Source organism: Ascochyta rabiei, chromosome 5, assembly GCF_004011695.2.
Source record: "Ascochyta rabiei chromosome 5, complete sequence".
Classification (NCBI taxonomy): Eukaryota; Fungi; Ascomycota; class Dothideomycetes; order Pleosporales; family Didymellaceae; genus Ascochyta; species Ascochyta rabiei.
Window position 1 is genome coordinate 1,117,518 of NC_082409.1, and position 13,447 is coordinate 1,130,964.

At 54.5% G+C, this 13,447-nt stretch overlaps 7 protein-coding genes across 8 annotated transcripts, besides 5 other annotated features; 2 read left to right on the plus strand and 5 right to left on the minus strand.

Annotated features, from left to right (window-relative positions):
- Positions 1–159: 159 nt before the first annotated feature.
- EKO05_0003528 (uncharacterized protein) lies at positions 160–429 on the plus strand (the record flags this gene model as incomplete). Its single annotated transcript, XM_038945341.1, has 1 exon — positions 160–429. One exon carries the CDS (start codon positions 160–162, stop codon positions 427–429), a length of 270 nt encoding a protein of 89 aa, XP_038800743.1.
- A 154-nt stretch (positions 430–583) lies between these two features.
- On the minus strand, positions 584–1,273 carry EKO05_0003529 (uncharacterized protein; the record flags this gene model as incomplete). The annotated part of the gene is made up of 1 exon (XM_038945340.1): positions 584–1,273. One exon carries the CDS (start codon positions 1,271–1,273, stop codon positions 584–586), a length of 690 nt encoding a protein of 229 aa, XP_038800742.1.
- Positions 1,274–2,966: 1,693 nt separating this feature from the next.
- EKO05_0003530 (uncharacterized protein) lies at positions 2,967–3,887 on the minus strand (the record flags this gene model as incomplete). Of its 2 annotated transcripts, XM_059636183.1 has the most annotated exons (3): positions 2,967–3,075; positions 3,124–3,352; positions 3,416–3,887. In XM_059636183.1, 3 exons carry the CDS (start codon positions 3,885–3,887, stop codon positions 2,967–2,969), a joined length of 810 nt encoding a protein of 269 aa, XP_059492166.1. The 2 variants fall into 2 exon arrangements, with proteins under 2 accessions (XP_059492166.1, XP_038800741.1); XM_038938637.1 differs by having other exon boundaries at positions 3,124–3,887.
- A 301-nt stretch (positions 3,888–4,188) lies between these two features.
- EKO05_0003531 (uncharacterized protein) lies at positions 4,189–4,767 on the minus strand (the record flags this gene model as incomplete). Its single annotated transcript, XM_059636184.1, has 1 exon — positions 4,189–4,767. One exon carries the CDS (start codon positions 4,765–4,767, stop codon positions 4,189–4,191), a length of 579 nt encoding a protein of 192 aa, XP_059492167.1.
- A 24-nt stretch (positions 4,768–4,791) lies between these two features.
- Positions 4,792–4,837: a tandem repeat.
- Positions 4,838–6,358: 1,521 nt separating this feature from the next.
- EKO05_0003532 (uncharacterized protein) lies at positions 6,359–6,883 on the plus strand (the record flags this gene model as incomplete). The annotated part of the gene is made up of 1 exon (XM_059636185.1): positions 6,359–6,883. The coding sequence occupies one exon, from the start codon at positions 6,359–6,361 to the stop codon at positions 6,881–6,883; it is 525 nt and encodes a 174-aa protein (XP_059492168.1).
- Positions 6,884–7,700: 817 nt separating this feature from the next.
- Positions 7,701–7,742: a tandem repeat.
- A 204-nt stretch (positions 7,743–7,946) lies between these two features.
- Positions 7,947–7,992: a tandem repeat.
- Positions 7,993–8,431: 439 nt separating this feature from the next.
- EKO05_0003533 (Phenylalanine--tRNA ligase) lies at positions 8,432–10,420 on the minus strand (the record flags this gene model as incomplete). Its single annotated transcript, XM_038938566.1, has 5 exons — positions 8,432–8,595; positions 8,656–9,691; positions 9,742–9,851; positions 9,900–10,056; positions 10,106–10,420. 5 exons carry the CDS (start codon positions 10,418–10,420, stop codon positions 8,432–8,434), a joined length of 1,782 nt encoding a protein of 593 aa, XP_038800740.1.
- A 689-nt stretch (positions 10,421–11,109) lies between these two features.
- EKO05_0003534 (Mitogen-activated protein kinase kinase) lies at positions 11,110–12,740 on the minus strand (the record flags this gene model as incomplete). Its single annotated transcript, XM_038938498.2, has 3 exons — positions 11,110–11,239; positions 11,289–11,950; positions 12,000–12,740. 3 exons carry the CDS (start codon positions 12,738–12,740, stop codon positions 11,110–11,112), a joined length of 1,533 nt encoding a protein of 510 aa, XP_038800739.2.
- A 63-nt stretch (positions 12,741–12,803) lies between these two features.
- Positions 12,804–12,821: a tandem repeat.
- Positions 12,822–13,143: 322 nt separating this feature from the next.
- Positions 13,144–13,186: a tandem repeat.
- The last annotated feature ends 261 nt before the right edge of the window (positions 13,187–13,447 follow it).

Sequence of the window (13,447 nt, forward strand, 5' to 3'; positions counted from 1 at the left end):
AGCTTCCAGTGTCACCTCTCACAGTTCGAGTTTCTAAGTGCTTCAGGCAAACACCGATGAACATGCTGAACTCTCACCTGATCGACAAGCAACCAGTCCTTTCCAAAGGACTACAAAGCTCTACTAACCCATTTCTCAATCTGCATATCCCCTACCACCATGCCTATCGACATCAAACGCTACAACGACTTCGATGCGTCCCAACTAGAAGCCATCTGCCGTATGCGAAATATTCCGAAGGACTCGTGGCTCGGCATGGTCATCGCACTTGCAATCCAGGATCAAAGTATCGAGACCGAGCGAGCTGTTACAAAGGAGGCAGTGAAGGCCGAACAGCTTGCTCGTGAGGGTGTTGCTGCTGTGTCTCTTGATGGTAAGCGTAGGGAAAAGTTGGACGGACCGGACGCTGAGCGTTCAAAGACAGCGTGATGCATGGATTTGGTTTTACTGGTATTTGATGGACTGGCTTGATCATAGCAGATGCTTCCAAAAGAAGATCAATCTGGTCATATTAAAAGAGATTAAGATAAAAAGTGAATAGGGAACTCGAAGTAGAACCACAGCTTTCCCTATGGTACCAACCTCAGTGAGGCGCACTGCCTGTTCCATCGTCATCCGTGAGGATAACATAAAAGCCCAGCGGACACGTCATATTGCTCTGCTTGAATAAAAACGTCGTATCCTTCGAGCACAAGCTACCGCTCACCGTCACCGGTCCAATGCCTGGCGGAATACCACAGGGCGACGAGTTAACAATGTAACTATTTCCTGGCTTCATAACGGGCGGCGGGTTCGGTGGACTCGGGCCAGGTCGCGGCTGGTTCGCATAGGTGGTTACGCCCGGCACCGCGCCGGCGTTGATGTCGTAGCCCGTGAAAGAGAACCTTCCGCTGCCGAGGAAGACAAAGTCGCCTGGTGCCTGCAGATAGTCTGGGAAGTCGAAGACGAGGTTGCACACCTTGCCTTGGGTGGCGTCGGAGTCGATGACGAGGTTGAAGACTGTGCAGAAGTCGCCCGGTGTGATTTTCGCCCACTCGCTGTTGGGGTAGGCGGTTTTGGGGTTCTTGGAGCTGATAGGGACAAGGGCTGAGGTCGAAATGCTGCCCTTGGGTAGCTTGCCGTCGGGCTGGGCAATGTTTGCTGGGCACTTTGGTGTCAGGAGCTTGCTGAGGGAACCGAGAGTGCGTGTTTGCAGTGATGCATCTACAGCGGGTGTGGTAGGTGCGGCGATGGCCGTTGCCAGCAATGCAGAGAGTACAGTGAAGGTCTTCATAGTGAGGTATGCGAGCTCCTCAAAGCAACAAGAGCAGAAAATTGAAGAAGAGATTGGTGTGAACTGTGCAGAGGCAAAACGACTCGAGCGCAGCACTTCACTCTTATACACAGATGACCTACAATCTGCTAGCACAAGTCTATCCAGCTGCTGGCAGCACACAGGTTATTAGTTTAAGACCCCTTGACAAATGTAAACCCACTGCGGTGTCTACCTAGTCCAGTATTTACCGGTTCAAGTAAGATGTCCTCGAAGATTTACCTAGTTGTCAGACCTTCAGTTCGATCTCCCAAACATAGTTGTCAAAGATACCTAGCTACAACTGGTGAAAACCTACTAAGACCACTGTTAATGTATCTATCGAAGACTGAGCTAGGTAGGTTGTTGGCGCAATTATTGCAGGTACCTAGCGGAAACCCACAGCTTGCCGGCGTATCGACTCTCAGTTTTCATTGGCCGTTCGTTTACCCAAACTTTACCGAACTAAACACTGAACATTGAAACTTATTTTTCCGTTGTCTGACTCGTGAACGGAGTATCGTTATGTGTTTTCTCCACATGTCGCTGTCGCAGTGAACGGAGTACGCTTGTGCTGACAGCTGTCGAGCTGTAGACATTGTCGAGGGCGCGCAACAATTTTGAAGTCGATGCACGCTAATAGAGCCGCTCTGCACAACGTAACAAGCTCAGTAGTTCCGCGTGTGGCTTTCCTTGGCAACTGCTGGCGCATTCTTGAAACGAAGCCGTTCTTTTCCTGTTCGCGCCCAAAGTCTGTTTGCATTTGCTTGCGTCTAGACTCATTGTTGCTGGCACGCGAAGTTCATTTGGGTTACGCGTGAACCGCACAACGGCTTTGTTGCTGCGCCTCAGGTTCACTTGCCTCGTCGCTGCGACTGACAAAACGTCATGTTCCATAACCGAAAAACGACCATGTGTCACCGAGACAATGCACAAAGCTTGCTTCGACGTTTGTACAGCATTCAAGATACCGTCTGGCCTTGCATGACGCTGTAGAGAGGCTTGCATGGCAACCAGTCGTACAAGCGGCTATTAATCCATCTGCACACCAACGATTGGGTGAATGTTGCGCACTTCTGGCTATCACAGCAGACAACGTCTGGACAATGCCGGGTGTGATGATGGAGTCGAGATACAGTTGTGGGGTCAGCCCTGTCGAAGCCCAGGATGGACGCGTGTCGGTCATGTCTTTGCGACGGCTGCGTACCGACAGGCAAGGTATAGACAGGTAACGGCGATCGGTGAATTTAAGGTGGTTCGCGGGGTGCAATGCAAGGGCGTTGTCAACGTGGGTTGAGAAGTGTAGGTGAGACGTCGTGCTCGATGCAAGCTGAGAGTAAGGAGCGACATACAGAACAGCGGTCATTAACAGATGCAACGACCGCGATGGATCCAACACCTTAAACGAACAATTGGCTTGACACCAATGACATCTAGAGACTTTGGCGGTTGCAGGGTCAAGAAGCTCATATTAATTGCAATAGCGCAATTGAGAAGTCACCTTGGGGTCGATCGATCACACAAGCAGAAGCAGAATAATGTTCAGTTCTCAGCCAACACCGTCCCCACTAATTACAACTACCCTTTCCGGAAACTAAGGATATCTACCAGGAAAATGTATGCATCATGTAAAGTCATAGCCTACCCGCAGGCAAGCTCAATTGAAATTTGACATTTACAAGAAGAAAGCGGCGAAAGCACCAATACCAGCAACGAAGCCAGCAGCGTTGAGAGCAGAGGCAGCGCCAGTGAACTCAGCAGGGGTGCTGGGCTTGGTGTAGCCACTGAGACATGTTAGCAGAGTTGTGACGAGTGTTGAGAGAGAAACTTACCCAGTCTTGGTGGGGTAGCCAGTGCCAGCGGCAGGGACGGAGGGAACAGCGCCGGTGCCGGAGGGAATGGGGTAGGGAGCCGGGCCAGTGGGGTAGGCACCGGGAGCGGAGGGCTTGGGACCAGCTGGGGCGGAAGGAGCAGGGCCAGCGGGAGCGGAGGAAGCAGGGCCAGCAGGGACGGAGGAAGCGTGACCAGCGGGGACCGAGGCAGAACCAGTAGGGTAGGGAACTGTAACAGTGATGGTTGTTGAGCTGATGCACGAGGCAGTCGACGAGGGCTTGGATGGCTTACTGGACGCAGGGTACTCGGGGACCTTGGACGAAGCCTCAGGAACCTTGGAGGAGGCCGAGGCGACGGGGTACTCGGGGGCCTTGGATGAGACCGAAGCGACGGGGTAACCGGGGGCCTTGGAGGAGGCCGAGGCGACGGGGTATTCGGGGGCCTTGGAGGAGACCGAAGCGACGGGGTAACCAGGGGCCTTGGAGGAGACCGAGGCGACAGGGTACTCGGGGGCCTTGGATGAGACCGAGGCGACGGGGTACTCAGCGGGAGCGGAGCTCGTGGGGTACTCGGGAGCCTTGGAGGAGGTGGCAGCCTCGGGGGTGCTGACCGGGTAGGCAGGGTACTCGGCAGCGGGAGTGGAAGAGGGAGCAGGGGTGTACTCAGGGTAGGCGGGAGCAGAGCTCTCCGGAGCACCGTATCCGTACTGGGGGACAGCGGCAGCGGTGGCGGCGAGCGCGAAAGCAGCAATGGTGTAACGCATTTTGGCTGATTAGGGTATAGAACTTGGGGAAGTTGAGGTGGTGTGCGGGGGTTGGCGGTTGGGAGTTATTAATGATAGTATTAGTTGACAAGTGAATGGACGACCGAAGTCAAAGTTGGACTTGAAGCTGAAGATTGGCTGTGAAGTGGAGAAAAGAAGAGGCTGCGAGCACACTGAGGTTTATGTATGCTGGGAGATTACGAGCGTGGTAGCGCGGGCCGGCCAGTGAAAGGGGGCGACAGCGCTGGCAACAGGGGTGGTGTCTGTCTAGGCGCTGCGAGTGGCCAGCCGGGTGTTAGGGCTAATGCAGGAACCAAGCGATCCTACCGGGCGCTGGGCCATTCAGCGGCCGTGCGTGCCTGATGCTAGGCTCGGATCGGAAGGTTGATTGTGAATGGCTGCTTTGGTTTCTCGTGTTGCAGAAATGAACTACCATCCGAGGTGCGGCGCTGCACTCGCGGGCACAACTGAGTCGAGGCTCTGCGGTGGTGCGAGTAAGCACGGGGAGTATTGCTTGCCTTGCGTATCGCGGGCGCCAACAAAAGGAGGAGCTTGTCGTCGACTCGTCGCACAGCAAGGCTGCACATCCACTGGACGGCAGAGCGTGGTGGCCGCCATGGCGCGTTTCCTCACGTTGCCCGAAGCGGAGTAGAGCGGAAAGTACTCTCAGGGGCAGCCTTCTCTTACGGGTCCGTTGAACTGCAGGGCCTCCGCAAAAGAACATGGCGTGGAGCGTCTGTGGAAATCTTTCGCCTGATAGAGCGCCGCAGAGGGCCTGTGTTTGTGTCGGTGTCGCAGAATCTGCGTATTGATCAGCACCCATTGCGCGTTTCAAGCTTCTCAGCCGCATTCGAGGAAACGAAACGACCCACCATCCCATTGCGATTGTTTGTTGTGCGCTGACTGTTGTTGTTGTTGTTGTTGTTATTGTTATTGTTGTCGTTGTTGTTCTTCACCGCTGCACACACGATCGACGTCACTATTGGCGTGCTGGCTGGCCAATTGCTGGTACCGCACAAGCGCTGGACTGACTGTGCGAGCCGCTCTGGCCCCGGGGTCGATAATCAAAGGTGACAGTCAGTGCTGCAGTGAATTGTGGAGATGAAGCTTGGGCGGGGGTCTATTCTCGGCAAGCGCCGTCATGTGATGTGCCCTCCTGCAGTTAGCCTCTTCTTGTTCTCCACGCCCATCGGTCAACCTTCATTTCGGCATCCGCCCTTAGTCCCACACAATTCGCCGTGAGGATGCCGTCATCGCTCTTCTTGCTCCTCTCATCGTGGATCCCCAGTCGTGTTTCAGCTTTGGTGGATGGTCCTGCAGCGTGGCAACGGCGACGCACGCCCCTTGTTGATAACAACACACTGGCCGCCTCACCTCGCATCCTTAGGGGTGCAATTTGCACGTGCCGTTCTGCTGCATTCATCCGGATGTTCCCACGGCAAGCAGCCAATACTCTCCTCCGGCAGTTTACCAATCGCACATGATACACTCGCGTCGATCTGCCAACGGTTCACGCAATTAGGCTGAGAATAGAACGCCTTGAAAGCTTGATGTAGAAGCGAAATGGGATTGCCCAAAGCATTGATATTGGGATCCACTCGTCGTGCCGACACGACTCATCAAGGTGGTATCCGCCTCTATTTGCAATTAACCACGAGTCGAGACCACTCAAGACGACACAAGGAGCACGGGACAACAACGATGACAATCTTCAGCTGGAGTCGACATAACTTTGATCTTTTACTCCAATATTGTTCGAGCTGCGCCCTTCAATCCTTTTGCCTTTTCTCATGAATTTTCCCCTGCCAAATTGAGGTTCTTCTGCCTTCTGGATCTCCCACCCGGACCGCGCTCAGTACATGTGGCTCTCCTTGATTACAGCGTTCCCATATCGTCCCGATAGTCCCTCAGAGGTCCTCATCCCGAAGCAGTCCTTCAGCTTGGTTTGCTCTCTTTCCTTTTACCTGGATATGGCCTCGTTATCTGCCTCACTACGCCTGGAGTCGATACAACCTTCTCAAACATTTGGCCACTTGCACGATACCGCTGGTTGCTTCACTCTCAGACGGCATCGCGAATTCCTTAAACACCTGGACATTGATCCTTCAAATCTTTTAGTGACTTGTACCCTCCGCATTCTCGCCCACTCATCCGCCCATGCTCTGCGCGGCCATCAATCTTTTGTCTCTTCGCCATCTCGAGGTCGCCATCTTGAGGTCTTACGGTTACAACTCTCGCCCATGCACCAAATCGACCAAAGTTCCTTCCTCTTTGCTCTGATGTGCTACGTGTGCATCGCGTATGACTTTCATTTGCTACGGCCTTTTAGAACATGACGTGCTTGTCTGTCATAGTATGAGCGGCACGAGATTTAACATCAACCCAGTTCAACTGTCACCCATCGCAATCGATACCGTCCTATCCCAGAGTACACCAGCGCGCCGTAATGACGCAACAAAAACGCTTTCACGATGCACCCTACCGCAAGCCTCGCAAACGCCGTCGATCGCTCCTATCACGTATATCGAATTGATCATCCTCATATCGAATCGTCGCTATACAGCCTTGATACCCGCCGAACGCACCTAGCACGCACAACAGCTGAGATCGTCGGTCCTGCGTCGGACAAGCTACCAGTGCAATCTCTGTTTAATCAGAGTAGTACAGCATTTTCAAGCTGTTTCATGTCACACTTTCTCAGAGCAACACCCCTCGCACTCAGCCGGAAAACCCGGATAGTGGAAGTCCCGGACTTTTCGATCAACCTGCCAACGAACCAAAGATGCGCCGCATGCATGGACAGACTTCGAACCTACTTTCCGGCAAACAGATTCATACGGCAACGGCCCCCTCGAACAAGTTTTGTTCTTTTGTTGAGTTACTCCGATCCGGAGCCGGGCAAGAACACACCGAAACTGCAGGCAGTGCTTGCTCTTCGTTTACCAGTCACTCCCATGAGGCCTTCGGCTGTGCGTTCTACTTTTAACGCAGTCTAGCAATCTTTTTTGCACGCCTTGCACTTTGAATTTCAAGGTGGCTCAACAAAACACGGCACTTGATTAGGTGTCGGTCTGTAGGAGGGGAGTGAATATCCTACGCGCACACCGTTTTTTTGTTACCTTGTTCGTGATTCACAATACGCACATCGCACGTTGCAAGCCTTGACATGAGATTCAAAACGTCGAGAAGTGCAGTATAGTGCAGGGAAACCAGGAAACCACCCAACACACAGCGCTCTCTCATCTGCCTTAACAGTGTGAAGTTACATCCTGGCACTATTCATGTTAATACCTCGTTGCTTACAAATGAGCGCCAGAGCCGGATTCCCGTTTGCTTCTCAGAGCCCATGTTGATCTGGGGAGAGTAAATAATACTTACTGTATTTGAGGCCAGCCATCGTAACAACAACGGCGGGTCGAAATCGCTGACAGATGGGATCTACGTTCAAGTATCTAAACAGTAAACACAGTATAGACAGTCATTCCACGCTATCGTTAATCCGTGCACAACCCACTTTTCACCACTTTGTTCTACCTCCCTTTCTATTCGTATACATCACCACCGCACCATCACAGCATGTATCCTCACAACCTACTCCCTCGTTTATGACCTCTCCTAACACGCAACCTATCTATCGTTCTGTGCAGCACCACCTATACCTGAACATCTACCCTTAGCATATCCCTGGGAGATCTGAGTTTATATCATCTCTTACGCATAGGTTATAGATTCAGATTGAAAACAAGAGCAATATTGGCTTAGTTGCGGCGTAGTTGGGATGTAAATATGCTGCGTTTTTTGTGGCGTCTGTTGTCTATCTTCTCCTTCTTCTCCTTCTTCTTCCTCTTCCTCGTCAGCCAAGCAAAGATCGCATTCACTCCTCCGTCCCGTGTCCTGCATCATCTAGCCTAATCTAGCTCGTGCTGTAAGTTTCTCCATCCCTCTGCTTCTCCCCTTCCCCACGTCACAGCCGCACAGCCGCACCACCGCAGCACGTAGACCAGACTCACCTGCACGTTTACAGTCGCCGTCTGAGGATTGATAGTAATAGGAGCGTGCAGCACAAGCACAAGCTCAGGCTCAGGCTCAGGCTCAAGCTCGAGCTGGACTTCTACATGTGGGATCCACTGCCCTCCGAGCACTCGCGCCAGCACGAACACGACATGGACTTAAAGATGTTTAGGTTGGATAGGGGGGGTTAGGGTCCAGGGGAAAAGAAAAGGGAGAGGGGATAGATAGGTGAGCATGTAGGAACGGATAACCAGGATGCATTGCTCTGAATGAAAACAGAGGATGGGGTGTCGAGAGTAGATGGTGCGGTGCGGTGCGGTGCGTGGGAGTGGATAGTGAGTCAGCATAATATAACACCGCCAGACAACTGCGAACAGACAAGTACCGCAAATCATCACGTCATAAACGATAATTGCTGCGGGGATGCTGGTCATCTTTCTATTCAAGTCTCCTTGCTGCACAGTGTCTAGACCGACTTTTCGCAAGGCCTTTTCTGGCAGGCTTCAACGTCTATACGATGGGGGGAAGTGCATCTACAAGAAGACCTCGAGATTGAACTCGACGGTGCTGACCGGGTACGGCAGCTCGAACTTGTGCAGCACGCTGGGATGCAGGATGCCGAAGACGCCGATTGTGTGGTTTTTGCCCGCGAGGTTGATCTTGATGGCTGCCGCGTGGCCGGGGAGGAACGTCTTGTCTGTACGGATGATTAGTTTTCTGTTGCAAGTAAGGAAGGCGAAAGGGTGTCAAGACGTACCGTCAACCTCTTCTATCCAGTAGCCCTCGAGCGCGGCGTTCTTCAGCCCGTCTTCGCGTGTCATGAATTTGCTCCGCAGCATGAGCATCAGGCGATCAAGAAGTCCGTGTACCTGCTCAAAACCAGAAGTCTTGCCCATGATGGCCGCGGCAAAGTGGCGCTCGTTCCTGCTCTTGCGTTCCTGGCTCTCGTCCTTCAATCCTACGTCGCTGACCTCGAAGATCTTCATAGGCACCGAGTGGTGCTTGTTGGAGTTGATTGTCTTCAGCAGCCCCGGCAGCAGGCTCGTGCGGACGAGCTGGTACTCGGCCGTCTTGGGGTTGGCGAGCTTGATGGCTGTCTTGCCGTCATCGACGCGGTTCAGCCACTCGAAGTTCTCCTCGTGCGAGCAGAGGATGAGAGGCATGACTTCTGTCCAACCGGCGGATGCAGACTCGACGCGCACAATGTCGGCGAGCTTGTTGATGGGAAGCGGGGCGGATACAGCGGCGGTTTTGTTGGGGTAGACACGCGGGAGCTTGTTGAAGCCGTAGGCGATGGAGTAATCCTCCATGATGTCGGCTTGGTGGAGAATGTCTGCTCTTGTGATGGGGACGGACACGTCGAGGATGTTCTTGTCTGTTTTGGAAGGGGACACATCGTGGCCCATCTTGGAGAGGAGCTTTGAGATCTCCTCTGGTGACAGATCAAGACCTGTGACATTGTTGAGGTAGTCGACCTCGGCCTTCCACTCGCGTGGGGAGAGATCTGGCGATTCTCTTGACTCGTTGTTGTGGGGAGAGATGATCTTGATGGGCTCTATCGACTCGGCATAGCCTGCGAACATGGCGATGAGCATGTGGTTCACGATCTCGACCTTTGTCTTGTCGGTTGCTGTGATCTCAATGAAGACATTCTTTGTATCGAGCGTGATTTTGCTGTGGTTACCGTTGATAATGGGCGGCAGCGACATGACGGTGCGATTTGCGTCGTAGATGACGGGGTAGAGCGGCGAGTCTCTGATGATGTGGAGGTAGCGGCCCAGGTGCTTGTCTTTCTGCTGGGTGTCAGCCGCATATCCGTTCCAGTACTGTCCTTCCGACGTACCTCGTAGAACTCCATGAGCTGCTTGCCGTTCATCTTCTTCGTTTGGTTGAGCGGGATGAACTCGATTTCCTCTGGCTTCAGCGCCTCATACGTGAAAGGGCCCTTGACCGCTGCAATACGTTAGCCATGTCACGAGGACCACTTTCTGCGCCACCCACTGTCAAGGTCGTGTGTTCCGATGGAGACCAATGTGCGCTGGCGGGCCAGGTTCTGGTGCAGCTTGTCCTGCAGCGCAATGAAGGAGTCGTATCGTGCTTGTGTGAAAGCAATATTTCGCAGAATGACGCCGGAGCAGAGTTCTCGCACTTGCGCCGTCTGTCTTGGTTAGAAGAAGTTCCGTAGCAACAAAGACGTCGAGACACACCTCTGGCTTGATGTGCAGCTCCTGCAGCTGTCCGTCCTTGGGCGGTGTGACCTGCCACTTGGGCAGCTTCTCCTTCTCCAGGAAGACCTTCAGGTTCAGGGCAATGCCCTCGAAGCAGAGCATGTCATATCTGTTCGCAGGGATCTCAATCTTCAGCTGCGGCGGTTGCGCCTGGTCCTCTGGCTTGGTGCTCTGACTTGTGTCCTCGTCCAATTCGATGCCGAACTCGAAGCATAGCTCGTCGAACTCCTCCGTGGTGTAGTCGCGACCAAGCTCCTGGAAGAGCGCCGCCTTGTCGACCGCGATGGTAGGCATCGTGCGCTGCTGTAGGCTTCAAATGCGGGTTCGTGAAAGATGGTGGGGTGATTGGCGGGGCTGTCGCGTGCGATGGGCGTCTTGTGGTGCCTGTGTTGCCTCGTGGGGTGGTGCGTAATCAAACTGAAAGCCTATACGAGCTTCGATCAACCTTTCATGTGCTTGTTAGCAAAGGTTGTGGCGTTGGAGCAGCCGAATAATTATTTCGATATGACTCCGAACTCGAACTTCGAGGTGGTTCCCGCAGCTGCATGTCGAGGGGCCTGAGCTTCAGACTAGTCCGAAACCGGCCACGGCCGGTTCTCTACCACTTCACATGCAAGATCAAGAGCTGCGTGAGGCTGCTCAAAACGGTTGAGGTGGTATCATATTGTTTCGTTTTGTATAGTGGTATCCAGGGTCAGGTGCTTGTATGCCACACTGGATAGGTAGCTCCAACGCCGTCAATGCCGCTCGTTCCCCGCTCTGTGCTGCTATGCGTAACCTGACCGTCAAGTTGCAGTAGATCCTACTCCAAGTCGTCGTGAGATGCTGTAGTTCTCTACAGTCGAATGTGGATAGATGCTGGCTGTCGCTTCTATGCATGACACGGCCGTCGTGACCTCGTCAGCCCTTGGTCTATGTCCAGCACATGACCTAAGTATAGACCCAGAAAGAAACGAATATAGTTGTGTCGAAGGGACCCAAATTTAGTCTTTCCAGTCCCATACCTGCTTCAGGAAGTGAGCCATGTTGACCTTTTTGGACTTCATCTCCACCATCCACGGGTGCTCAAGCATGCGCCAAGGTGTGGCTCGACGAGGACATTCCTTCTCGAGGCTGTGCAATGTTAGTGCAATGTTCTTGGGCAGAGAGTCATTGTCCTTACCAGCATTCGATGAAGTACTTGAAGTTCTCCGACCACTTGATGCCAGCCTCTGGTTCATCCTTGAGCGTAGGAATTGGTTGTCGAACAATGTAGGTGAGAAGATCGATGAGACCGGCGCGGGGATTCATTTCTGTGCCATCTGCGGGGAACGGGAAGCGATGTTGTGCGACTTCGAGCAATGTTACACCCAAGCTCCACACGTCACTGGTGATGGTGTAGCTCTGTCCGGTGATTCGCTCGGGAGCCATGTAGTACGAGGTGCCAATGAAGGTATTGGCGTCACCCTTTGTCCCGAACTCACCAGACACACCGAAATCGCACAGTTTGACCTGCCCATTTCTGCAAAGCAGGATGTTGCTTGGCTTGATGTCGCGGTGGATGATGCGGTGGGAGTGTAGGTAGGTCAGGCCGTTCAGGACACCCTCTGAGACCTTGCCCAGCACCTTCTCACCGGTGCGGCCTCCGAGCTTTTTGACTTCGCGATAGACTGCATCGAGGGATCCCCCTTCGCAGAACTCCATGGCGATGCTTATCGTGCCCGAGCTGTCGTCAACGAAGGCACCCCAGTATCGGCAGATGTGGTCACTGGCGCAGTTTTTGTTGAAGGACAGCTCACGCACAATTTGTTTCTTGACGTCCGGGTCGGGATTTGTGGTGATGATCTAGCCATGTTAGTTAGTGGTTGCACTGTGATGGACACGATGTCTGTACCTTCAAAGCAAATACGGTCTTTCCGCCCTTGAGCTTGCAGCGGGTCACAGCACCGCCGGCGCCCTCTCCAAGACTGCCGAGCTCTTCGATCATGCCCTTGTTGCTGGCTGCTCTCCAACCCATGTCGTCGAGGTCCTCGACGTCCAGGGGCCGACCTTTCTCCAACGACAGCGACTCGAGGTCGGGCATGGGTTGGCTGCTGGCTCCTCTTTGCATGGCGGCGCCGCCCTCGCTCCCGCCTTGTGAGATGGCCGAGATGGGGTCGGTGGCCTGGTTGGGTTCCTGTAGCGTAGAGAAGCCCGAGCCGTTCTGGTAGGAGGATGCAGATCCATTTGCTTGCATCTCGCCAAAGCTACCAGACCTCGAGTTTGCGCTTGCGTCGCTCGAGTTTGCAGAGAGGCCGGTGGATATCTGCAGCGGGGGCAGTCCTTGTGGTGTCCGGCTAGAGCCCATGGGGGTCGCGAGCTGTAATCGTGGGCGGCCGCCCTCTTGTGGTGTGGTGTTGGAGCCCATGGGGGTGGCCAGCTGCAGGCGGGGAGGCATAGGGCGACCCATGCCGGGCTGCCCGTCGCTTGTGCCGTTCACGACGTGTCGAGCGTTCGGCGACGCGGGTATGGAAAGGCCCAGGGCGGGTTTGCGAGGGCCACGGCCGCCGGGGACAGGCGCGCGGAGAAGGGGCACGGGCGAGGCCATGTTGGGCTGGGGACTCGACGCCCCGTTTGCAGAGAAACCGGGCAGCATGTATAGTAGCCGTCTGCTTGCTCACCAGAGCGCTCTTATGACTACTGTGGTACGACTATCAGTGCAGCAGCAGCAGCAGCACGTGCTACTACGGAGGATGTGCCTGCCGTGCGGGTAGTACAGCGGACGACCAGTCAGCCAAGTGTGCGGAAACCCCGGGCACGTCCTGGAGATGCTCAGAGGGGGGTTCTCTTGCGGTGGTGCACGCCGGTCGTGTGGGTTCCAGCAGTGCGGTTCGCTGCCGTCAGCCGAGGAATGCTGACCGGCTCTTGCAAAGTGGAAGGAACGAGGAGGTGGGAGGAACGGGCTGTGGCAGCTGTAAGAGCTGGGCGAATGACGTTGGTGGGCCACGAGTCCTGGGCAGGTGCGGCTCGTAGGCGGCAGGCACGACTCGGTGCGGGTAAGGCTGCGAGGCGGCGAGGCGGCGAGGCGGCGAGGCTGCGAGGGGTGGATGTGTAGTCGCCGAGTGTTGGTGACGGACGGGGGGGAGTGCAATGCAACGCTGCAGAGGGCGGTGCAGGAGGACCACACAGTCTCGGCAGTGAAAGGCGTGGCCACCGCGGCTTGTTTCAGGACGCTGCCCGTGGGAGGGGCTCACGACAAGACAACCTGTGGAGAGCCTAGAGGTGAGCCGGCCGGCGAGTGCTGAACAAGGCTTGCCGAGAAGGGCAAAAGCAAAAAGGCACTCGTGCAATCAGTGGTTGCGG